Below are 26,822 nucleotides of genomic sequence, written 5' to 3' on the forward strand. Positions count from 1 at the left end.
TTGTTATCCCTTTTCTTATGAAAATTACTACTTTTTTCTACAGCAATGAAGTCATACTTAATGAACGTCTAATTAAATACAAGGGAGGGATTGCATTAAATTAGATAAAACATTAAGTATGATAAACATTCATTGTTTTATATTACAATTAAATAACAATTTATTAAATACTGTATATTATTAATTGATAAGAGAAAAACTGTTCAATAAATAAATAATAGAAATGGACGTCTTTTCTGAATTGTTATTTTATTATGAATACTAAAGTGATAAAAATATCAAAATGTTTATTTTACTTTACTTTATATTTATATTGAAAATAGCTATTAAATATAATCTAAAGCATGCTATCTAATATATTTTTAATTTAAAAATTTAATAGAAAAATCAATTGTTAAATTTAATTTTAAACATTTTATTTACATTTGTATTTTTATTTCGAATTTTATTTTACTAATATAAACACATTTTGTAATTTTTATTATATTTATTCTATATTTTATATCTAAAGTATATTTTAACATTAATTTTAATTCAGTTATTGTTTATTTTCACTAATTTTTTATTATTAAATAAAACATTTTTGTTATTTACAGTACTGTTAATACAATACAATATTTAATTAGTTATTGCAGATAATAAATAACATTTGAAATGCAATTTATAAATGACTTTTATTAAAAATATTTTGCATATAATTAGAGTATAAAACTTGTTTTGAAACTGTGTGTAATTGGGATGCCTATTAAAGCATTGTATTAATAAAAATGTTAATAAGTAAAAGTTAAAAATGACAAAAAACAAAGATTTATTATTATTTAATGAAATGACATTTTTTGTCTGCATTTTCTACAAGTATTTTTCTCAGTGGCCGAGAGGTTAAGGTGTCGGCTTTATGCACGTACGATGCCTGGGGTTCGATTCCCTGATGAGCCACCGTTGTTTATTGTTAATACAAGCATGAAGTAACAGCTAGTTTGGCTTACCAACTTACCAAGCTCACTTGCTGTTCTATACACAGTTATACACAATAATACAAAAATGAGCATGGTCTTCTAAAAGTGTTTCATAAATTTAATGTATTATTCCTTAATTCTAATCATTTTTGTCACTATTAATTCGTTTGGGAGTGTCTAGGCTTACGGTTTTGAATCGGTTTGGTTAAGAAAAATGTTACGGTTTTGATCTCTAACGAGAACTTTAAGTCATTACAATTTATTTTAAATTAATAATATTATGTTTTAATGTTATTAAATGTTTACATTCTGTGAATACCAATAGTTAAATATATGACATTTAATAAATAGTTTATTTTTGCTATTATATAATATTGTATTTTAATGAAATGAATTATAAAGATATAAGATATAAAAAACTTTGAATTTATTTATTTAAAATTTCTTTGAATTTTATGAACAATAAAACAAATATACAATATTTTAAAGGCTTTGTATTGCGTATACATACAGTAGTTATTGTATATAAGAATATATCGTTAAAATGAATTGTTAGATTTCAATCTATTTATAATTATTTTTATAGTATTATTTATTTTCAATTGAATGAATATTTTACTATAAAATTATTAGATATTCTAATTTATTTTTACTTTACATTAATTAGTAATTGCACAGAAACTCATATTAATAATTATGTCCAATACATATACATTATGTTGCAAATCATAATTGTTAAGCAAAATTTTATAGCCTTAGGTAAATGTTATATAATATAACTTATATTAATCAATATTGGATTTACAATTTTTTGTTCAATATGACCCATATTTATACATTGAATAAACATATATACTTGTTTAAAATACTATTGCAAAATAATTTTTCTACAATTTGTTACAAGTATAAAGTGAAAATTAGTTTTTAATATATATATATATAATTATAAAATGTTATATACTATTAAATTTTAAGATTATTAAAATGTTGTAAAGAATATTCTTTATAGAATTTTTAGTTTTTTATTGTTTTTATGTAATAACTGATGTGCCATCTCTAGGGTATATATTGTAATATTTTTATGTTTAATTTATTAAATAATTATATAATATATAATGTGAAGATTTTATGATTATTTTGATATAACTATTTTGTATTTTTTTATATCAAGAATTAAATATATTTAATTCTGACATTTAATGAGATTTTTAGCATTAATTAAATATTTATAGTATTAAACTAAATTTATATAATTAAGCTAACATTATATAAGTATTTTTCAGTTACTTTTAGCAATTTAATGAATTATAAATTAAAAATAACTTAAGACTAAAAATTAATTAGTAAAATATAATTTATTTTATTTACTTTTTGAAAATATATATTATTAAAACTTAGTTTAAATGATTAATAAACATTATTTATAATTATTATTAACTCACATATTTAATAATATTATTATAAAATTATAGTTAAAAATTGTAATATTTATATAAATTAAAAATAATAAATTAAATTTCTTTAACTATTTGATATTATTAAAAATTAAATACTAAATTACTGTAATATACCTAAATTATGTCATTTATAAATATAATATTTATTTCTAATTATTTGCTATAATTTTTCTTTATTTGAAAATTATTATAAAATGTCTACAGTATTATTATATTATAATTTGTTGAAACATATAAATATATTGTTAATATCACATTGATTCAAAAGATGGCAATAAGTTATTTTATGTAAAGTATTGTATTATATTTAAAGTTACTATAAATTTACACTTTAATATCATAAATATATATTTTTATAAAATTATAGATTTATTTTGTTTAAATACTTAATTTATTACTTTTTATTCAATAAAAAGTTAATGAAATAATCTACTATTCATATGAAAACAGGTTGTTTCTAATGTTTGTCATTAAAATTGTTTAACTTAAATATATTTTAGTACAAATATTTGAAATTATCTAAAAACATATTATTTAAAAAATTAAACTAATATTTATTTTTTAATTTTTATGTATAAAATAGCCTTAAGTCTATCATTTGATATTTGCTTTAAGTAAAGTAATACTGTATAATAGTAATTCTTATTATACATAAAAATAATATGCAAACAATTTTTTAGTTTATTTACTTTAGATATTTCAAAATATTAAAAATATACAATATTAGAAAGTTTTTGAATATATATATAAATTATTTTAAAATACAGTATATAAAATAGTTGGGTCTCTAAATTATATTTTTAATAACATAGAATTCTAAAGAATCTATAAAATAAAAGTTTAGTGACATAATAAATATTTTTTTTGAATATATTATTTAGATATATTTTATATATTGTAGCATATTATTGTTGTTAATAATATTTTTTGTGAATTTGACGACTTTATAAATAATAATTTTTATTAATCATTATTATAATTATACAAACTTTTGTATGTCTCACTTTTAATGTGATGTCATTAATGACATTACAAGTTTTAAAAGCTTCAAAATAATATATTTCAAGCAAATTATCGTTAAATAGTGATTTGAAAATATTTTTCCTCATATATTAAGGGCAAAGTAATCGATGTTTACAAAGCATAGGTAGACCTGTAAAAGGCAGTCATAAGCTATTGAAGTCAGGGATTTAAAACATATCCATAGTTGACATAAAGCTTAATGTTTATGAGTTTTCCCAAACAGTTTACATTATATGTGTATTGAAAATACGTGACTTTGCATTCTCTGAGATCCTATTCTCTGAAAAATTATTATTAAATTTTTTCTAATAAAACTCTTTCATTCAATATTGTAGTTACAAAATACTATTGAAATATATTTATTCACATTTTGATATTTGTTGTGATGAGAACTCTTCAAATAAAATCAAAAAATACAATTAAATTGTTGTTACAGGAGTTATATAAGAGGGTTATATAATACGTGTTGACGGATAGTTGCAGTCACCAGTCATATGACTGTCACAAAAGCCAATAGGTTTATCTCATACATTGCGATGACAATCAGCGAAAAAAATGAAATCAAATCATAAATAATAAAAATATTTTGAGACATTTAGTGCACTGATATGACATTTACATAACTTGTATAACCAATAAAATGACAATTATTTTTTCACACAGTCTTTTGCTTGTGTTTTCAATGTCTGAATTTCATACTTATAAACATTGATTTAGAAAATGATAAGTTTTGGTTTAATAATTAAATTTAATGATTATAATTATATTCAATCATTTATTAAAACCCTTAAGGACATTATGAACACAAAATATATTTATTTTGTTGGTATTATTATTATTATTACTATTATATAAATAGTAGTTTGTGTATAATTGTATGTCATTTAAAAGACAATATAAAAAATAGTTTTTCTAAATTTTCACAATTGTTGAAGTGTTGGCAAAAGTTTCTTATTTTTTCAATTGTTATAACAAAATAAACCAATAATTAGATGACGTCGTCATCGTCTTCGTCCTTACCATTCATTAGAGATGCAGAGCTCAGCACAATCCTGACAATCCTAACGGCAAAAAAATAGTGTTAATTATATATAACTATATATATATATATATATTAAGTGATACATTTCAACTATAATAACTGCTATTAATTTAAATTGTATTTTTGTTTTGGTTAACGCAAACTCTTTATTTTGTTTGTAAATAAATTATTACTTAAACTTAAAAACAATTCAATAGTGTTTCGGTCAAAACGTTTGTGGTATATGTTGTGAAACAAATAAATTATTTAATGTTAACTATTTTTTATTGATAGTCATCGAGTGAATGTTTCAATAACATCTAATAATAATAATAGTTAACTGATCAATAGTAACTAAAAAATGATGATTATTATTATTAGTATAATTAAAATAAATGTTTGACTCTCATTGATATTACTGAACTGATTGCAAACACCTATTTATAGCTACAGTTTGATGTTTAATCAAGTTTTAGTCGACTAAGAAATGTATGTAAACTGATATTTTAAAATAATAACAATAATATTTTCAATAAATCTTTGTTTGATGTAATGATCGGATATAACATTTGGATTATTTCAACATAATGTCTTATTAAACCCTTTTTTGGTTTATTTAATTTGTTGGCACTAAACATGTTTTTTTTGTAAAAACATAATATTGGATATTAAGCAAAGACTAACAACTTTGTAGTCTTGTCTCCCAATCTATCATTGATTTAGACATTTTGTTTAATATTATAGTTTACTTGTGATAAACTCTATATAAACACATTTTACATATTTATTTGAAACATTATTCAACTCATTTGAAAAAATACTTATTTAACATTTGACTTATTGAATCTCTATTTGAAACATATCTGAGATTTAATGTTTTATTGATATAAACAATTTAAATCTCATTTAAGTCCTCAATAAATATTAAAATGATTAATATTTTTACCGCAAAGGATATATTAAAACTTTGGATGAATTTAATGGTATATTTATGACTGTTAAGTGCTGTGATTTGTCGCAAATTATTTTTAATCAACAATATAAACATATCTTATCACTAAATTGATATTAGTTGGCATATATAATACCAATTAATTTTCAGGTGAGTTGCAATCAGACAATGGGTTTCGTCTCACTTTTTATACGATAACTAAATATAAATTGGAAAAAATAGTTTAAACTATCGAAAGTGTACCGCAAGACAACTGCTAATTCATCTCTGGTATAAATATAAGATATCTTAATAATCATCGAAATTATATAATTATTAAAATTTACAATATTTTTAATAAAAATGTGCGAAAATAGCGATACAATGGATAATGAATTGATACAATCATTGCCAGCAATGGTCAGATCTCGCGCCGAAATTAACCGCCAGTTATCGACACTCGGAGGTGACAACAGAGCCTCTGATCCTAATTTGTTTGCATTTACTTCCGATTCTTTACTGTTTGGCTCTCAAAGTGATGAAAACTTAGAGGCAAACAGTATATCAATGAGTAGTCAAACATTTTGGAAGAGCTCTGAATTACAACAACAACAACAATCACAGCAACAAATGATACGAATGTCTGAAACCAAAAGAAAAACATTCACTCGAAGTATATCTTTATTATCTTCTTCTTCGACATTAAACTCCAATACATTTTCTGCTTCGACTTCGACTCCTTTAGCGATGAGACGCGGAAAGAGAGGTCTTGTTTTGCAGCCTTTGGGTGAACTCAGACGTCGTTTGGTAACCGGTCTCTCATATGAGTAAGTCTTATAAAAATACAACCAATTTTCACAGTTTCTATCGATTATATTATTGTATATTTAATTGATTGTATCGATCATTGCTTACAATTTGTTTTATTTCGCATTCATAAATGTGTTGTTTAATAATAACAGTAAAATACTTAATTTTAAGTAAAAACTTTAATATACGGCTAAAAATGTTTTTATAGTAATAATTAAAATTGTTTTTATTTATTATTATTAAATTAATAACAATTTAAAATTGTTTAATTATATAAATTAGTATACTATAAAATGTTTTTAGTTTTTTACTTTACATTATTAAATCATAAATACTAAATAATCTAGTATTTATATTTAACTTATTAACTTAATAATACTATCAATTTATAATTTATCATAATATTATCATATAATGACGTTAATCTTTGTTTAATATTTAGCAAATATTTACAAAATTATAAATCTATTATTTCTGAGAATTGTTAAGTACTTTATGAATAAAGACTACGTATGAGGAAAGGTATGTTTATTTGATAAGTAATAGCAATTTTTAAGTAGCAATAAATACAATGTATTTAATTCACTATTTAGATATTTTGTGAATATTTTCGACACTTAAAAAAATATTTGTCTATTTAATAACTTACATGTCATTACTTGATTGTTTTGTGTCGAATATTTTTTTACATTCAATATATTATTTTAAATACACGTAATATTTAGTGAATGTTATTATGATATTTATCACTATATTTATTATGAAGCAATTGCACGATTCATAATAATAATTATTAATTAACTAATATAAAAATGTGTTATTATAGTTATGCACGTTGTAAATCAAAATTTAAATACAAACAAATTTTTATAATTTATAATAAAATTAGTTTAATGTATGGTATATTTAATTATACAATTTAAATAAATATAATTATAAAATTGATATAAAAATTAAATATCAAACTTTTTTATTGTATTGTTTTTTAGAACTTATTATGGAATATACTGTATGTAATAATAGATGAATAAACAATGGATTATGCATTGAATTATTTATTTTCAAATATTATTTTATAATACCATGTATTTATAATATGCAAACATTATTCCAAATTTTATTTTTGACTTAAAAAGCCCTAAAAATGAAGTCAAAAGTTGTGAAAAAAAATTCAAATTAACTAAATTTGTAAATTTTTGTTTTAACAATTTATTTTTATCACATACAATACATTATTGTTATTACTGTGCAGTACTAGTAGTAAAATAGTTTTGTTACTGAGATGATGGTAATCACATGTATAATGTATTGTATTGTAAGGCAAACTACTGTCAAATAAGCGATTCAATACATGTTTACTTCAACCCATTTCACAGTTATATCAGAATTTTATTTGACTTTTGGTAATACAGTTATAGCAATGCATTGAATTAACATTTTGTTTATTTTAATTAATTCTTTAGAAAATTATTTTTTAAACTATTTTTATGTTTGCTTTAGAAAGATATCGTAAATATCTTAGAAATTCTCACTTTTATTTATTTATATATTTATGTTTTGCACAATTTATTTAACATAAGTAGTTTTATTTTAATACTAAATGTTTATATAGTGAATGATTGATAAGTCTAATGTTAACCTTAATTCATTTTTTAATATATATTAATCTTATCTAAATTATCAATCAATAAAGGTGTTACTTATGGTTATTCAAATAAAGATAGGTTATTAAAATGATGAATATATGAAGTAATATTATTAATAAATAAGGCGTGGTTAACATATTACGTTCGCACTTTTTAAGAAATCTAGACCCTCCTCCCCTATGTTCGCAATTGTTCGCATGTAGCCATTTAAAAAATACGTTCGCTTATCCCTAACCGCTACCCCCCCCCCCACCACAAAAATAAGATATTATCTAAATGCGAACGTTCTTAAAGTCTATACCCCTCCCCCTTCTTCGCAAAAGTTCGCTTTGGCTAACCCCCCTCCCCTCAAGTGCGAACGTAATATGTGAACCACGTCTAAATGTAATTTTAATTTTATAATAATCATACAAACAATATAAAGACTAGTTTTTATATTACAATTCTGTATGTCTCTACTTATCTATCTTTCAATTTAGTAATCAATTTATGATTCAATCAATCAATTACAAGTTCAGTCAAATAACTCACAATTTATCAGAAATGATGTGTTTTTATTATAGTATTGCTTTTTAGCAAAACTTCTTAAACAATGATACTTATAGTATGTTTCCTTATATTCTTAATATAATATTATTATTATTCTGATATTCTCAGCCTTTCTTATTTGATATTTCTATAGAATAGTAGATTTAATTAATAACATTATAGTACTTATAATATTCATTGCTATTTCAGCTTATTTTACACATGAGTACAAATAACTGTATATAAAATATTTTGTTTTACAAAAAATGATAATTTCAGATACAGATAGTTGTAGCGGAAAAATTCATATATACTTTATTTTTCTTAACATTTAAAGAATTTTTATATTTAGTATTTTGAGACAATATTGTGAAATAAGAGATTAGATTAAATGATAAAAATGCTAAAATAAAGGTAAAATAAATGCAAATAAATGTATGGATAAAATTTGCCAAAAGCTAACATCACTTTTAAAATTCTACTAAAAATCTCTATCCATTTATTAAAATTTATAAAGTTTAAAAGCTTCAAAGCTTCAAAAATAATTTTTATATAAATAAATTTATATGTAAACCATTGAATTTAATATATTTGACGGAAATTGTATTTTTACATAAATAGCTAAGCGTTACATATTATATATAGTATTAAATTAATAATAGATATTGTAGTTATGGTAATTTTATATTCTAACATTATATGTTATAATATGTTAAATTTATGTAACATAAGTATATAAGACATCCATAAAAACAAAAAAGTATTCGTTATATACAAAAACATTATACAATGTTTTATTATATAATAAAACTACATTTGTATGTAAAATTAAAATAGACTTTCATTTAGTAAACTATTTCTTTAGATTTAATAGATTTTTATCTCAAAAGTCATCATTTTTTATTTCTAACAAAAATATGCTGTTTTGAGATTAAAATTTATTTACTAAATATTACATAAAAACGAGATAAAATTAATTTCATGCGTGAATTAGTTTTTAGAAATTACTATTAACGAAAAAACATATTTATTGATTATATGTAATTTCGGCTAAATTAAGCCGAATTATAACATTTTATAAATTGATAAATCCTAGTTTTTATATGATTTTGAACAACACATTTATTTTCAGTGATAATAACAATGTTTTTAATTATATAATATTTTATATAAAGTACATTAGACTAGCACTTATTACGAGTATTACTATAATGTTTATCATTTAATATTTATCTGATTTGTTGATATTATGATATAAACTTATATTATTGATGTCTTTTAATGTTAATTGAAGATTTATATTTAAAATTTTATTATTTAATAATTGGTTATTTTATTAATGATTGATACTTGATTAAGCATTTATAATATTTGCATTGGTATAATAAATATAAATTTATTAAAATTATAAAATAATAAAAGATAAATATAATTTTTTAATAAAATAATATACAAATAAAAACATTTTTACTGATTTTCAGTTAAGTAGATTTAATGAAAAATAAATATTATAAAAGGATTATCTAATTGTAGTCTTTCATTATACATAAGACTGTTTTATAAATATTTGATTAAATAAAACATTTGGTAAATAACTTTATTGGAGACATGTATTGCTTTTATAGACTACTATATTTTCTTGTGACTAACATTCATCAATATGTATATATATATTGATAAAATATTATTTTTATATAAAAATTGGTATTATTATTATTATAAGAATTAACTGAGAAATCATAGAAATTGAATCTCAATTATAATTCGGTGCAAACAATGATTTTCAAATGACAATTATTATAATATATGAGTGAATTTGCGCACAAATAAGTTTTATGCCATACGTATTGATCTCTAAGTCCATGTCTATGGTATGGTATAGTTGTATAGTAGCTCTTGTAATGCATTTGTGGTGTATGTCTCAACTGAATCAATGAGAATTGAATGCAGTGTTATATAAGAGACACATTGTGTTCATTCAAATGGTGTGTTGTGTTTGACTGTATATCTCATGTTTGCGACACTCACTGACACTTCAGTTGTATTACACAATCGATAACTTTATGTCATTTAGGTTTGTCTTCTCATCTGTTGATGCAATACAACAAACTTTAAATCAAACATTATTTTGATTACTGTTATCATAATTTCTATTTTTATAACATTTTATATTATGTTAATATCATCAAAAATATTATCAATCGATTGTATTTTAATATAATTATAATGTTCATATTGTTATTAAATATTTATTAAAAATAATAAGATATTTGATGGCAAAGCATAAGTCATAATTTTATAACAAAATATAATCAGTTGTTTGATATGTTTGTGACGTTTACACTAATATGGAAATTAATTCACTACTTATTATGGTTTAAGACGAGGCAAATGAATGCAGACATGAATGAGACAAATGAGACGATTGATGCGCTCAAGAGTGACAGCGATGTTAAGCTTAGACATGACATTGATTGTGATTTGCTTGTAAACCAAATGCCAATACATAACCGGTCGACAACATTACCCACAACAAGACACTCATCCGGAACACTGACCCCCTCTCCACCCAATCCATCACATAATCATTCAGTGCACAGGTCTTCATATCCATCAGGTTTGAAGGTCTCTACATATCACTTACGTATAGGTCCTCGTCTTGTTCGCGATAGATCTTCATTAAGGTATACAAATACTATACATTTGTATAAAAAAATTTCATTAATTCATTGCATACTTTTTTACTTAATTTCCACTTAAATACTAAACACAAATATAGTAATTATATTAATATTGATTTAATACCTGAATTAAGTTGTACTAATGTTTTATTTAATAATGTTGTTAATGTTAATTTTGATAATTAAAATAAATCTTAGGTATTATTTATTTTGTCAATTAATAAATTATAAATATATTATTTTATACATTGATAAATGTCCGGTTAAGAGGACGACTCCATAACTATCTTAAGGATATTTTTTAATTTTCTAAAGTTATATTTTAATATAATATATATTATTTATACGTTTGAATTGAAATTACTTATATGTTTATCGTTTTTATATATAATTATTCATTTTTATTTGATGATAATATCAATTTTAAACAGTTTGCAAAATAATATATTGAATATTGAAATAGATTTAATTGAATTATAAGATTACAATTTTTATTACAGTGTATAGATTCTGTATATTTTCATACGATTCAAACATTTACTGTTTATAAGAAATATAATAATAATTTAATTTTTATACTGTTAATTATTACATATACTTATTGTTTATTCTATTATCAACTTGTTGAATTATTATATAACAATATAGTTATAAATAATTATTGAAATTTTGTAAAAATATAAATCCAATAATATATAGTATTTAGCTATTGATTTGTTTTATTTACAAAATCAATACAATCATATGTTTTATATTGAATTACATAAATGAACGAAAAGCAAATAAAATTTATTTTTGTATTATACGCTTATATATAAAAATCCTTTTATATAAAGTATAGTACAGTTTGAGTTCGGGCAACTTCCCAAGGGAGGGAAGTTTCCTAATAAATGCAATCCAATTATCCCAGAAAATAATGAAAATTTTCTTTCCCTAACTTGCTAGAGTAAAAATATATTTTATATTACAATTAAAAATACCAAAACTAAAATATTTTGCATAAAATTTCATTGAAATAATCAAAATATAATGAATTTAATAAATTTAGTGATATTATTTGATATTATACTTAATATTATGGTAAAATGTATGTTAGAATTCAATAGGCGATACAATATGAAAATAGATTAACTGGGAATTGCCGCCGAAGAGGGAAAATTTGGAAAATAAAACAATGGAAGGATTTTGACAGAACTCTAATACAGTAAAATGAAATCTTATGAATGAATGTTATTTTCTCTAAATTATTATAAAATATTTGCATTTAATTTTAGTATTTGTTTATCAGATGTATTAAATTTTTATTTCATTACATATATATTAAACAAGTTATTATAATGATATAATGTATGCTTAGGTTTGTTAAGATAAAAAATTAAAATCATATTTAAAACAAAAATTGTGACTATATTTAAATATCTAATGTAAATCATAAACAAAATAAACGCAAACTGAATATTATATTAAATATAAACATCGATTTAATATATGATTATTGTATGACAATACTGTTGACGTTAATATAAAATAGCAACAAAACATTACATTTTGTCAAAATTTATATATTGATTGATTTACTTAATATAACATATTTTTTGTTTACACGTAATATTAGTGATTCAATTTAAAAGGTCATAAAGTGTAAGTCATTTTATTACTTTATTTAAATATACAATAATTTAATCATACAATACATTTCTTGAATATATTATTAAATAAAATCATCATAATTTTAAATATAAATATTAGATCATTATATTGGAATTGTATAAATTTTATTATTACATCTAAGTTATAACCATTATCAATATAGTTTATACTATAATATTTATAAATACGTCTTTTTAAGTAATGTATCTATAGATAATATATTTTATCACATATTTTATAGAGATATTTTTACTACATACACATATATATGCTATATATATATATATATATATATTGATATTATCATACATTTAATAATAGTATTTCATTGTAAAACAAATTTCCTGTAAAATGTGTTATATATTTTTGTCTGCAACTAATTTTGATTACAGTATATATAAGAGATATAATTAAAATGGTTTTATATTAGAATATTTTTATAAGCTATAGAAAAATAATTTCCTATAGATGTCTAAATAATTTAACATTTGTTTTAGTTAATTCTGATTTATCATAGATTATCTGATCTAACATTTATTGTGATTAATCTTAATTTGTATTTAACAGCATTTAATTAGTATAAAAATTAAAATATTTATAATTAACTTTTTATTTATTACTGGTACATTATTATTAATAATAATAATAATTAGCAAACTTATATTAAATATTTATATGAACATTTTTTATTGATGATAATTATTATTTTGTTACTATCAATATTACATGAATAAATATTTTATTATTAAGATTAATCTATAAGTGCAGTAAAGTGTGTTTTAAGGATAACATGTTTAATAATTGACTATTTTAGTATAAGTTTTTTATAGTGTTATCAATTACATATATTATTATAAATAATTGATATGAAAATATTACTTTTAAAATAATATATATATATTAATAAGTGATAAATTATATGTATGAATAGTGAGACATGTTTTGAATGTATAATATTAGTTGATATATAAATGAGTGTTTTATAAAGCAAATTGTGTTGAAATGTTATAACTTATTTTTTGATATTTAAATATTAGTTTGTGATTTTCAAATATTTAATATGTTATATAATACTGTACAACATTTATAGCTTTTATCAATTAAATTATATTATATTTTTGAATAGAAGTATGATTTCAATAAATATTTAAACAGTTTTGTTTCTCATACTTATTATTATTATATAGTAATATGAGATATACCTTAACAGTAATATTTAGCAATATTTTTGACAAATGCTAAAATTTATATAAAAATATCAAAAGTTACAATAATTGGATTTAATACTAGTATCTGGGTTTATAATTATAAATTAATTATAAATTATAAATATTTCAAATATGACTAAAACGATAATATAAATTTATTTTTAATAGTAAATAAGAAAATAAAATTTATTAAAATAAAAGATTATACTGTATTGACTATAATATTATAAAAATCTGAGAAATATCTTTTTTGGTAATATTGTATTTAGAAAATTAACTAATAGTAATATTAATAAAATTATTTGTAGTGCATCTGAGTATTGAAATAATAATAATTTTGATTTATATTTAATAATTATTGCGATTTAGAGTGTTTTAATTAAAGTTAGGTCTAAAAGTAAAATTAGTTATATTTATTATATTTTGACATTATTTTAATTAAAAACATATTTTTGACATTTATTAAATACAATATATATAAATGTTAGATTTGTAAATCTAATTTTCTGTATATTAAAAATATTAAATAATTTGCGTTGTATTAATTATAATGAGTGTAACTTTTAAATTTGTGTTTAACATATAAAACTTATTATATTTAATGTCTAAATTAATTAATAATGATGTGTTTCAAACTAATTACATACTTTGAAGTTATATTCAGTTGTTTAAACACATTACTGCATGACATCAGTTATAACTCAATACTCAATAGAAAGGACTGTCATTATATGATTTAGTATCCAATCAATGACAGCAGTGTTTGATTATTTGAAAGATAAAGTATATATCTATACAACTTTCACTATAATTATTAGAGAAATCCCATATTTAGTTATTATTTTTATCTTTCACAATCTATTGCTAATTATATAAAGTTTAGTAATTAAATGTTTATTTTAATAATTATTATTTAAACATTATTGGATTTATAAAAATATTAATATTTTTAAATAAATTCATTTTTTAGTTTATTAAGGTTTTTTATGTGTAAGTTTATTATTAACATTTGCTAATTAGCAAAATATTATGATTTTTAATAATGAAATCAAAAATACAGTATTTATTTAAAATACAAATAAAATACAAATAAAATACTAACTTATATACATTATTATAGAATATTTTTTAAATAATTAATTTTAAAGAAACATTTATTTGCTTTGTACATAATATTGATAAATTGTATAGTATATGTCGCATCAAAAATTGAGCCAATTTTTATTTCATCATTTTAATACAGTATAACAATAGTAAAATAAGATTTGTTAAAAGTTATTATACAATCTATAAAATTCACGATATATAATATAAGCTGTAACTTATACGCTGTATAAACATAATTTAATATATATATATATATATATATATATATACTAGTATATATTTAAGCATACTTTATATGTCTCATAAAATATTGTCATTACTTTTATGAATATAATATTCTAACTTTTAATGAATACACTTTACGATATATATATATATATTATATGATAACATTTAATAATACTTATTATGTTTTATAATAATAAGAATAATAAGAAAAGACGAAAACTCACAAATATTTAATGTTATAAACCATTAAATTTATGAATAATAAGGAAATATATAATTAGTGCAATACTTCATATTGAACCGGTATATTAATTTAAAAAACAAATAATTATTTTTTTATAATTAAAAATATTTTTATAACATATTTTACATCAATTAAAATGTGTGTTTTATGTAAGCGATTAATTAGTATTAAATAGTTTAAAGTAGTGAACAGAATAGACAAATTAAATTGAAACAACAATTAAATCTCTATTTTAAAGTCTATTAACTCTTAAAGCTTATCAATGTTTAACTATAGATTTGTTAAGCAACTGCTTTGAGATAATTTGTTTTTATGTTGAAAATTAGTATTTATCTAGTTTTTAAAATTTATTAAAAAATAGCTTTAGTTAAAGTGAAATAGATATGTATATGTGTTTGATAAATAAGTAATTGGCATTATTTAAAATATATTTCTATTTTTTAAAACATTTTACTCATATTTATCTAAAATTGTTTATATAAAATATTCAAATTTTCGTTCTACAAAATATCTTACTTAAAAATTAAGGCAATAATGGAAATAACAATTTAATATAAAAATCATTATTATTTTTTGTCATAAAATAAAGTTGAATTTTTATAATTAATTATTTTAAATAAAATAATAGACTACTATTATAATTATATAGATATTAATATTGCAAATAGTTTTATAAATTTACACAAAAAAATATGCTATAATTTTTCATAATATTATTATTGAGTTTCCAATGATATTATTAATTGAAAAGCTAATTTAAAATGATAATAATAAATAATAATATTAAGAAATTAGTTTTACTGCATTAATGTATGTAATATGTAAATGTTTATAAATATATTAAATGTAAATATGTTTTATTTTTTATATTACACAATTACTTTGTCTTATTTGATTATAATTTTTATTATTTTATTAATTCTTCAATCATTTTTCTTTGTAAAAATTAATATCATATAATTATTTATTTAAATTCAATTTTGTAATAAAATATATATTATATTAATTTTTTAATTTTTTTTCAAGTTAAAAGAATAATTTGTGTTTTATTTTTTGATATAACAAGTTTGATTATTTGATTAACTAGATTATTTTATAAATGATATATTTAGTCAGGTCAAATTGTACACAATTTACAATATATGTCATTGTATTTTTTTTAATTCAAATACAAAAATTGCTTGCGTCATATGTTTATTGATTTTTTTATTTTATTATCACATATATTATATACATTAAATAAAAAATAGTATAGAAATTTGTTTTTACTGAATGTTTATTATAGATTGAATATTTCGTAAAATTTTTTATAAGAATTTTTTATTTATTACATAATTGGAGTTAAAAGGTTATGCAAAATATTTTTTTGTTGTGTTTTATTTAATTAGTGTAACAACTTTTAAAATCTCTGTACATTATGTAAGATAATTATATTTAATACTCTATATATAATTTTAATTAATTATTACTTAAAGCAAAATATTTAAACAAACAATTATTATAATTTTACTTATTATATTAATATATATGTGTTTACTTTAATTTCATTGATTGATTACATAAATGGTAACTTTTAATACATAGAGTTTCAGAATCAGAAAAATACTTATCATATAAATTAATATATTTATTATTTATTTGCTGAATAAATATTACAATTGAAATTTTTTTTTGTTAACAATGATTTAAGTATTTAATTAAAAATATTAATTAAATGAATAGTTTCGATGTGGACGACAGTGGGTCAGCAAATCGTAATCTATTGGAGGCTTCGAGTCCGTCATCGGGAGTCGTGTTGCAGAATATGCCGGCGCGGAGGGAGTCCTTTCTCTACCGTTCCGACAGTGAGTTTGAGATCTCACCGAAGTCTGCGTCAAGACATTCATCCATTGGTAGCGGAGAATCGTAAGTAAAGTCCAGTTATTTGACGTCAAAACTTTGAATATTTCTTAATATCTAAAAAACTGCTAATATTTGCATAAATACTTTCATTCATTCATATATTCTTTCATTTGCATCAAATGAATCGTTATTTAAATATAAAACCAAAAAATATATCATATATTATGCTGTATTTAAAGCATTAAATTATAATTTTAATGTCATATAACAGCGATTGCAATGCTCTCTGTATTCTTAAAATACATTTAAAGAATTTATTTCATATTATTTGACAATCGATTTGAGTTTCATTTATAATATAATACACATTATAAGCACCAGAACCGGGATCTCTATTATTAGTGAAGTACACCTAAAAACAGGTCAACACAGACAGCAATTGCGTCAACATTTGCGTCATTCATATCAAGTGTACATTGAATTGATGAATAAATTGTGTGTTCAGTATATTTCAGTATATTTTGCAAATTTGATAGAAATTTTCTGTAAAATATTCTCTAATGTTTGCCAATTATAATCAAATAACACAAAAGCGTCAATTTATATATTAAACTTATGATTATTCACGAACTCCTCAAAGGAATACGTATCTGAATTCTATATGTCTGTCGGTCTGTTACACAAAATTTTTCCAATTTTGATTTCAGATACGGATAAAGAAACAAGAATAAGGTATATGGGATCAGCGTTTAAATTTTTATCCACAAACAAAATGGCAGCTAAAGTACAAAAAATATTTAGCAAATTTTTTAATTTAAGATTTGTTTAAACATCAAATGCAGCAAAAAATGTCATATTCTCAGACACAGATTTGTCAGAATTCTCAACTGATTTTAATTGTTGTATTTTACATAAACATAAAATAAAAAAGTAAAATGAATATAAAATTACTTAAAGAAATGGCAGTTATAGATATTATAAAATTTTTAATCATAAACTAAATTAAGTGATCAAATATTTTAAAATACTATATATATATATATATTAAAAATTTATGTATTTTTCATATATCTAATTAATATTTTAATTTTTAGTAAATAATAATTCTGATATTATTTGTATTATTGTCTGTAAATTTATACCAATTTTGAAAGCAAATTGATATAAAATGTTTAATCTTTTATGAATTATTAAATTTTAATGATTTTTGTTTGAAAATTTCTTGAATGTTTTCCATATATTTAAAGTATTTTACCAACACTTGAAATAAAGTAAAAAATATGATATTTTATAAAAATCTTGTGAACACATGACTTAATGCAAATCCTTTTTAAGGGCTTATTTGAAGAAGATTTACAAAAACGCTTTTATTATAATAATCATAAATGTTTTTTTGTATGTCATTCAATAATTTCTGATTAATTGATTAATTTTTCTATTCAATATATTTGTACAGAATTTTTATTATATTAACAATTTATTATAAAATTATATTTAAAATTTTTAGCAATATTTGAATAAAACAGAAATTGATTTTTTATATACTTAACTATTTTGACAAATAACACATGAATTATTCCACTATAATATACTAATCTTTTTATATAATTTTTATATTTATTAATACAACTAGGGTTTAGTTCTTTTTTTAAAAACTGGCTTAAAATTTAAAAACATTTATATAACTGAAATAATATATTAATGTAATAATATTCTGATTTGTTAAAAATAAAATAAAAAACTATTTATAAAATAGTTTTTAGATTTATTATATAAAGTTTGCGTATAATTTTAATATTTCAATGACTTAAATAATATGTAACATAAATATTACGATTTTCAATAAATACGATAAAAGTATTAACGAATTGACCAAAAGATCTTTAGTTTTACTTTTTGAATGCAATTTATTTATTCACTTAACAAATAAGTTATATTGCATTTAAACTACATTTAATCAATATAAAATCGTTTTCAAAAGTGCTTGACACGGTTTTTTGGCTATAAATTTTAAAGTTAGACTGTTAAAGAAATATAATTTTTTTGGTACTATAGAATCATGGAACGGATATTTTGGTATTAGCACATTTTTATATTGAAGCTCCGGGATGTGGGAAAAACATTTTTCACATTATATAATTTCGCAGTTTAAAATACAATAATCATATTTATAAGTATTTTCTATATAATGTGAAAAAAGTTTTTATTAAATATCTTAAAAACTGAAGATAATAATTAAATGTTGTAAATAGAATAATTATTACCTATAAAATATAATATAAAATAAAATTAATTTCATAACAATATACCAAGATACTTTTAATATACGCCATATTGAAATATTGCAATTTTGACGTTTATCTTTTTTTATTCGAATTTTAACACATTTTTCAGAAAATTCCCAAAACACGTATCTAATGATTTTATATTTAGTATTTTATGCTTTTTATTAAATTTCTATATCTCTTATAGTTTTTGAGATATAGAACATCCCTGTCCCCACATCCCTGAGCTTCGATATAAAAAATGTGCTAATGGCATGATATCCGTTCCATAGTACCAAAAAAATTATATTTCTTTAACAGTTTAACTTTAAAAGTTATAGCCAAAAAACCGTGTCAAGCACTTTTGAAAACGATTTTATATATATACGTGTTTACAAATTTTATTTTTTAATTTAATTATTTCTGGTTTTTATTAATTATGATTTAAAAGATAGAGTATGTTTTGATTACATACATTTATAATATTTTATTTATACTAATAGTTTATAAATATTATAATTACATAATATATTTATTATAAATCAGTGTTATTTTGTTGATTATGATTATTATTTAAAATAAATATCATTTGAAAAATTTAAAATGCAATGTATTGACATTTAATTAAATAATATTTTGAATAATTCGATATTTAAATATTTAAAAACTTTGTTTAGCATTTTTCAAATGTTTTATTATGTTATAATATTAGTTAATGTTTATTTACTTTTACTTTGAGAGTATAGTTAATGTTTTGTGAAACAGGAATTATTATAATAAACTTTTTATTTAAAACTTACAACTCATAAAACTTAATAATTGAATGAATTATTATGTTTTGTTAAATTATATTAGTATTGATATCAAACACTGATATGACTGTCCATTGATGACTCACTTAAGATCAATTGAAGTTTAAATTTAAATTTAAAATTAATCATTGATATTGTTTTAGCAAACAAATAGATTTTACACAAAGTGCTAATACACCAATCATTTCATTGAATTTCAATAATTATAGTTTTAAATTTTATTTTTAATATAATTGAATTTATAAGGCAAACATAATATCTTTTAAATATAAAAGTAAATATTTACTCCAAACTTGAATTCCTAGAATTGAATAAATTATTTTAAATTTATTTAACGATATGTCTGAGTAAATGTTTAACATATTATGGATTAAAAAGTTGTTTGAAAAATATTTTCAGTAAACTTCGAAAGTTTTTTATTAGAATCTATTTGTCTGTTTGTAAATTTTTTTGCAATTTCAATGTTTTGACTTTAGATTGTAATATAGTAAAAGATGAAAGTATAAAATATAAAATATATTTGTAGAAATAATGTAAAATACTGTACACTAATGATTAATTATACACTAAAATTTTGTTTATTAATATGCTATCTAGCATTCTCAACTGGTTATAAATAAATAACTGTCTTATTTTAAATTCCACTGTAATAGTAATTAATGAATGTTTAAATTTTCTATAGGTTTTTATAGACACAAAAATGAAAGAGTATCATAACTTTTATATTTTTGCGACAAATAAAATAAAATTTTTATTATTAATAATAAAAATATTATTTGGCAAAATTATTTGAAACTAAATAGTGAAAACAAAAATAGTTTAATAAATTTCGGGAGTGAACCATATTTTTTGGATTAATCTCAACATATTTTATAAGTCATGACTACTATTCAGAAAATATTTGAAATATATTTTTAATTTTAGGTTTAATAGTAATTTTAAGTTTGAAAATTAAATTATGTTTTTATCTCTTAATATTCTTTTTAAACGCACATTTAATGTAATATTAACAATGGGATTGTAATATATCATACATACAAAATATACTTACACCCAAACACCCAAATATATTAATTTTTAAGCAAAAAAGTAATTTTTATTGATTTCATGTATTTCTGTTGTTTTCAACTTATGCGAAAATACTATATAATAAACATTATTATTATTATTTAAAATTTTATTTAAAAATATTTTCATTGTCTTTTGTATTTTATGTAATATTAATACAGTATATAATTATTAATATTTAGTTTAAAACATTTTTAATAAACAAAGAATAAATGCAGTATTATATATATATATCTTTAAAATGTAATTCATTTCAAATTTTGTGAAATTATTTTCAAACCAATTGAGAATGCTAGAAAGCATTTCCATACGGACTCCTTATCCAAATTAAATATTAAATTATAAATTACTTAAGTAACTATAAGATCAAATGACTGTTTGACAAAATAAACTCAAAATTAGACCGACAGACAGACAGACAGACTTATAGAATGCAGATAAGTACTCCTTTCAGGAGTTCGTAATAATTATTTATAATAATACCAATCAGACGTTGTCCATTACTGGTATAATTCAATGTAAATGTAAAATATTTTTTTTTAAATAATGCATTGACTTAACGGGTAAACAAAAACTATTACACAATAAAAGAGTAAGATTTTATGATAGTATTTTTAATTAATCAAGTTATTTTTTATAACTTATTTAATCGAAAAACAATATTTTATTAAAAATTGTGTAATAGTTTCATTGAGTCAGTGCATTATTTTTTTAAATTTATTTTACATCTACATTGAATTATACCAGTGAGGGACAATGTCTGATACAATTACTAAAAAATGTATGCTTCAAAAATTATTTTAAAAAATTTAAAAAAAAAACAAAAATTGTGTGTAGCAGAGCGTGGTTTCGACTTTCACTGCGCCACTTAGATAGCTATAAATATTAGATTTAATTGTCCAGACAATAATTATGGCAATGAGGGACAGACAGACTTATAGAATACAGTACGCACTCCTTTCAGGAGTTCGTGAAAATTATATTATTTTTTCTGTATTGATACACCATTACTGTTAGCTTTATATGTTAAAAATTATAATAAATTAATGTTATGATTGTTTAATAATATTCTTATACTATAATTTTAGTTATAATATTTTCAAAAGTATAAATAGCTAACTGTAATGAAACTCTTATAACAAATATTAATGTTTTTTATTTTTATATATTTAAAATTGAAAGGATATCCTGAAATATAAATACTTTTGCTTACATATATATTATTATATTATATATATATATATATTAATAATTTAAGGAAAAGATTAAAATATTTAGTTGGAATAATTTGTTGTCTAATTTACAAATAGCATAATTTAGTAAATTTTATATATTGCGAAATATTTTAATATTATTGGGGTGTTGTGTGCAGTATATAATTTATAATATACTGTATAATATATATAATCTGATATACAGCACAATATCCTTTATACTGTTATATTTTTTAAATTCTAAGTATTTAATTTTAAAATTGCATAATATTTTTTTAAATATTAAGTTTTAAATAAATTGAATTTTTGTAAACATTTTAATAATGATTCAATAATTTACATTTATATTATTATTTTTTCATTTATAATTTGAGAATTTTATGTATTTTGTATTGTAATTATAATGTAAAGTATGATTAAAGTTTTAACAATTTAACAATGTCAAATTAATGTATACAGTATATACTGTACATAAATACTGTATGCATATATAATAGTACAGTCAATGAATATTCTAAACAAATTATTTTAAAATATCAAAAATAACGGGTGTTTTTGGTTAGTCAACATAAAATTGTTTTTACAATTCACGTAATATTAAAGAGAGTATTGTATTTCATTTATAAAGATATTTAGACAAAGTAAGAGAACGAAAGAGAGAGAGAGAGAGAGAGAGAGAGAAATCGTTATTTTTATAACTGAAATTGACTTTTATTTGTCTTCATTAAAGTCCAACATTTTTTACTCTTAAAATATAACAATAACTGAACAAAGAAATCAATAATAAAAAAAGTAAAAAAATTCAATATATATATACATAAACTATAACTTTGTGTTTATTATATTGCATTCTAATATAATAAACTAATTATATGAAATTTATTTTGTTTTTTTATTTTATACTAAATCTGATACAAAATAACTACATTTTTATATAATTTTTATAATTTGAAAATAAAAAAATTTTGATCATTTAGTCAATTGTATAGTTAAAACTGTTTATATATGACTAATCAATATTTCTATTTGAAGAACAGTCTTATATAATCATATATAATGCATATTAATTGCTAAAACAAATGATTGTTGTTTTCAACATTGGTATGAATTGCATACATAGTAAATATTAGATGAAAATTATTGTGAAAAATTAGATGATAGTTGCAGTTTATATGTAAACCTAATAGCATTGTATGAACAATATGTTTGTCTCTATATTTTGATGTCTAAGTTTGCAAAATCGACAAATATTTTACACAGTTTTAATACAAGTACCCGAACTATAGCTAACTGTGCCGTAATATAAAAGGCTTTTTGATCTAAAGCCTTGTTCATAGTTAATGATTTTAATTTGTTTTAATACAAACATAATTCAAATTATTTATTATATATTTATCTTATGATTGTCAATGATTTCATTTGATATTAAATGAAATCAATAAACATCAATAACTTTTTTACTAATAAGAGATTTATAAAATTTAAATGTTTTCTAACTTATAATATTGTATTTTATATTTATTTTTTATAAAATTAAAATTACATTTGTATAATTTACTACACAAATAACTTATTAGATTATAGTGGTGATTATTTGATAAGTTTATTTAAATTCAAGTTAATATATTAAATTAGATTATAAACTTAGTTTATATTATATTTTGTTGACAATTTTGTGATAAATTTCATTTTTTATATCATATTTTAGTTATCATGTAATGTATGTATAATAACATAATTGGAAATTTAATAATGAAGTATCATAATAATTTATATCGACATAACATACATTTTATATTATAATTAAACAATAACAAAAATACTGATGTAATTAGTTTTATATTATATATATTTTATAACTAATTATTTCTACTATCAATCTTACATATTTTAGTTTAAAAAATTTTATTTATGTTATTTGACTGATTATTATCTTAGTTAACATAATTTCTATTATTTAAATGTATACTTATATTTACTTTATCTGAATAAACTATATTTATAAATAAATGAAAAATAAGTAAATATTAAATGTAATTACTGTGAAGTATTATAATTTTATGTTTTGAAATGATGGTAAACAACACACAATAAGTTTATGTTGAGCGCTGAAGTTGCGCATTGCTATTGAGGACTGTTATCTGAGCACAACTTTATTTGACTGTATTAGCCGTTATATTACAGAATCTGTGTGTCGGCGCTGTTGTGGTGTTGTGTTTGAAATTCAGTCTCGCATTTGATTGTAAAGTAAAGTATCTATTTTGGTGCTGATGTCCTCTCAAAATAACAATACTTTAATGTCGACTAATAATATCTAAATAACATATGAAATATTTTTAAAGTCAACACGAGTTTCACTAACAGAATAATTATTATAAATCATATATAATGTTATTATTCTCACACATAATTCCAGTTATAATTTAATTTATTTTTGAAAATTTAATAAATATTTTAATAATTATAAGTTTTATATATAATAATTACAGATAGATTTTATTAAAATCTGTGTAAAGTAGAAAATATATTTATAATTATTATACCTGTATATTTTACTAATATAATATATAAGGTTTGTAAGGATATTGTTATAATTTTATGTGTGTGCAAATATTATTGGTTTGTTTACGCTTATATTAAACAAGTATTGATTGTTGTCATTATATTAATCATATTATTATATTTTTTAAATAGACATAAAAATTATAAAATATTAACTAACAATCAAATGAAATATAAAAAGCAATTATTGTTATATTTTGATTAACTTATGTTTCATATATCTTTTGTAAGTCTTGTTTACCGATTTATTACTATCACATATAAACTCATTGATATTTTTTGGTATAATTGAACACAAAATACAAAAAATATCAACAAAATAAATAATTTTCTGAATACCACTACTTTATATATATATATATAAATATATTGTAGTGTATTTTCATTATGTATTTCATTCAATAATCAATTTATTGGTTTCTCACTATACAAATCTCATTTGTATAATAATAGTAATAATAATAAAATTTGTGATTACTTTGTTTTTTAATATTTTTTTTATAAATAAAATGATGTGTCTGTAAGATATTTTTAAATATTAATAATTAAATAATAGTGATATACTCTTAAAAGATAGTAATATTCATTTATTAAAATATAACTTAATTATGATAGTGAATACATATTATTTGTGATAACTATTGACCAGAAATAATAAATGATACACTCTATTATAATACTAGTATCTACTTATCGATTCCTTCAATAATATTAATAATAATAGCAATAATATTATATAAAGATTAAGTAGTGTTTACTGTATAACTGTTATGTTTTACTGATCTTAAGTGAGTATCAATCGTCCAAAAGTGTGTTTTAAAACGTGTTTAAACGTCTTCTCGAGGAAAATGTCGTCGAGTGAGAGCCCGGAGACTGAAGGTATGATTCCCCGAACGTTCAGTACATCTGCCCTTAGAATCAAAAATAGGTATTCATTTTGGGAAAGACTTCACTCTACGCCCAGAAAAGGTGGCTCTAATTTTCAGGGGTAGGCATTATATACTACTTTATATATATATATATATATCTATTTTTTTATTCAATTATCAAATACAATATATTTTCATTTTTGATTAAATCATACGACATGTCATGTTATTCAATCAATTATATGCTATTTTCCAATAGAAAAATGCTTACTTTTTTAATTGCTTTCATTAACTATACAGATATTAGTAAATAAATATCATAACCATTACTATTTATCACATTTTAGTTCAATAATTTTACTAATTTTATTACATTTAAAGAAAATAATTTAATCTAAAAAATTAGAAATATTAATTATAAACATTAAGATTTTATTTAAAATTATTTATTTATTTGAGATTGCTTTTATTTAAGTAAAATATTATTTTGTCTATAATTTTAATTTAACTATCAATTTGTTATATTCATTTATATTTGAAGTAAAGCAATCAGATAATTACAATATTTTTTTTTAAAACTGTAATTATTATGACTTGAGATTTGTTAGTATTTTTATTTCTAAGAAATTTATTACTAATAGTAGCCTTTGGATGTTGTAGTTATGGTAAAGCCTTTGAGATTATCATTGATGCCATTGTAT

At 20.0% G+C, this 26,822-nt stretch overlaps 1 protein-coding gene across 7 annotated transcripts in view; it reads left to right on the forward strand.

Moving 5' to 3' along the window:
- The window catches only part of LOC128959555 (cAMP-specific 3',5'-cyclic phosphodiesterase-like), a 96,346-nt gene that overhangs the window by 60,598 nt on the left and 8,926 nt on the right, over positions 1–26,822 (forward strand). For 2 of the 7 annotated variants that reach the window (XM_054305544.1, XM_054305542.1), the window contains exon 2: positions 17,213–17,395. In XM_054305544.1, coding sequence (XP_054161519.1) covers positions 17,213–17,395 — 183 coding nt within the window. Of the gene's footprint in view, positions 1–5,564; positions 5,680–5,763; positions 6,216–10,792; positions 11,057–17,212; positions 17,396–26,052; positions 26,241–26,822 lie in introns of those variants that run through there. The other 5 variants (XM_054305541.1, XM_054305539.1, XM_054305540.1 and 2 more) reach the window with 5 other exon arrangements.

The sequence above is a fragment of the Oppia nitens genome, unplaced genomic scaffold (genome assembly GCF_028296485.1).
Source record: "Oppia nitens isolate AA-2021 unplaced genomic scaffold, nextdenovo-longstitch-racon4-pilon3 scaffold4_pilon_pilon_pilon, whole genome shotgun sequence".
Classification (NCBI taxonomy): Eukaryota; Metazoa; Arthropoda; class Arachnida; order Sarcoptiformes; family Oppiidae; genus Oppia; species Oppia nitens.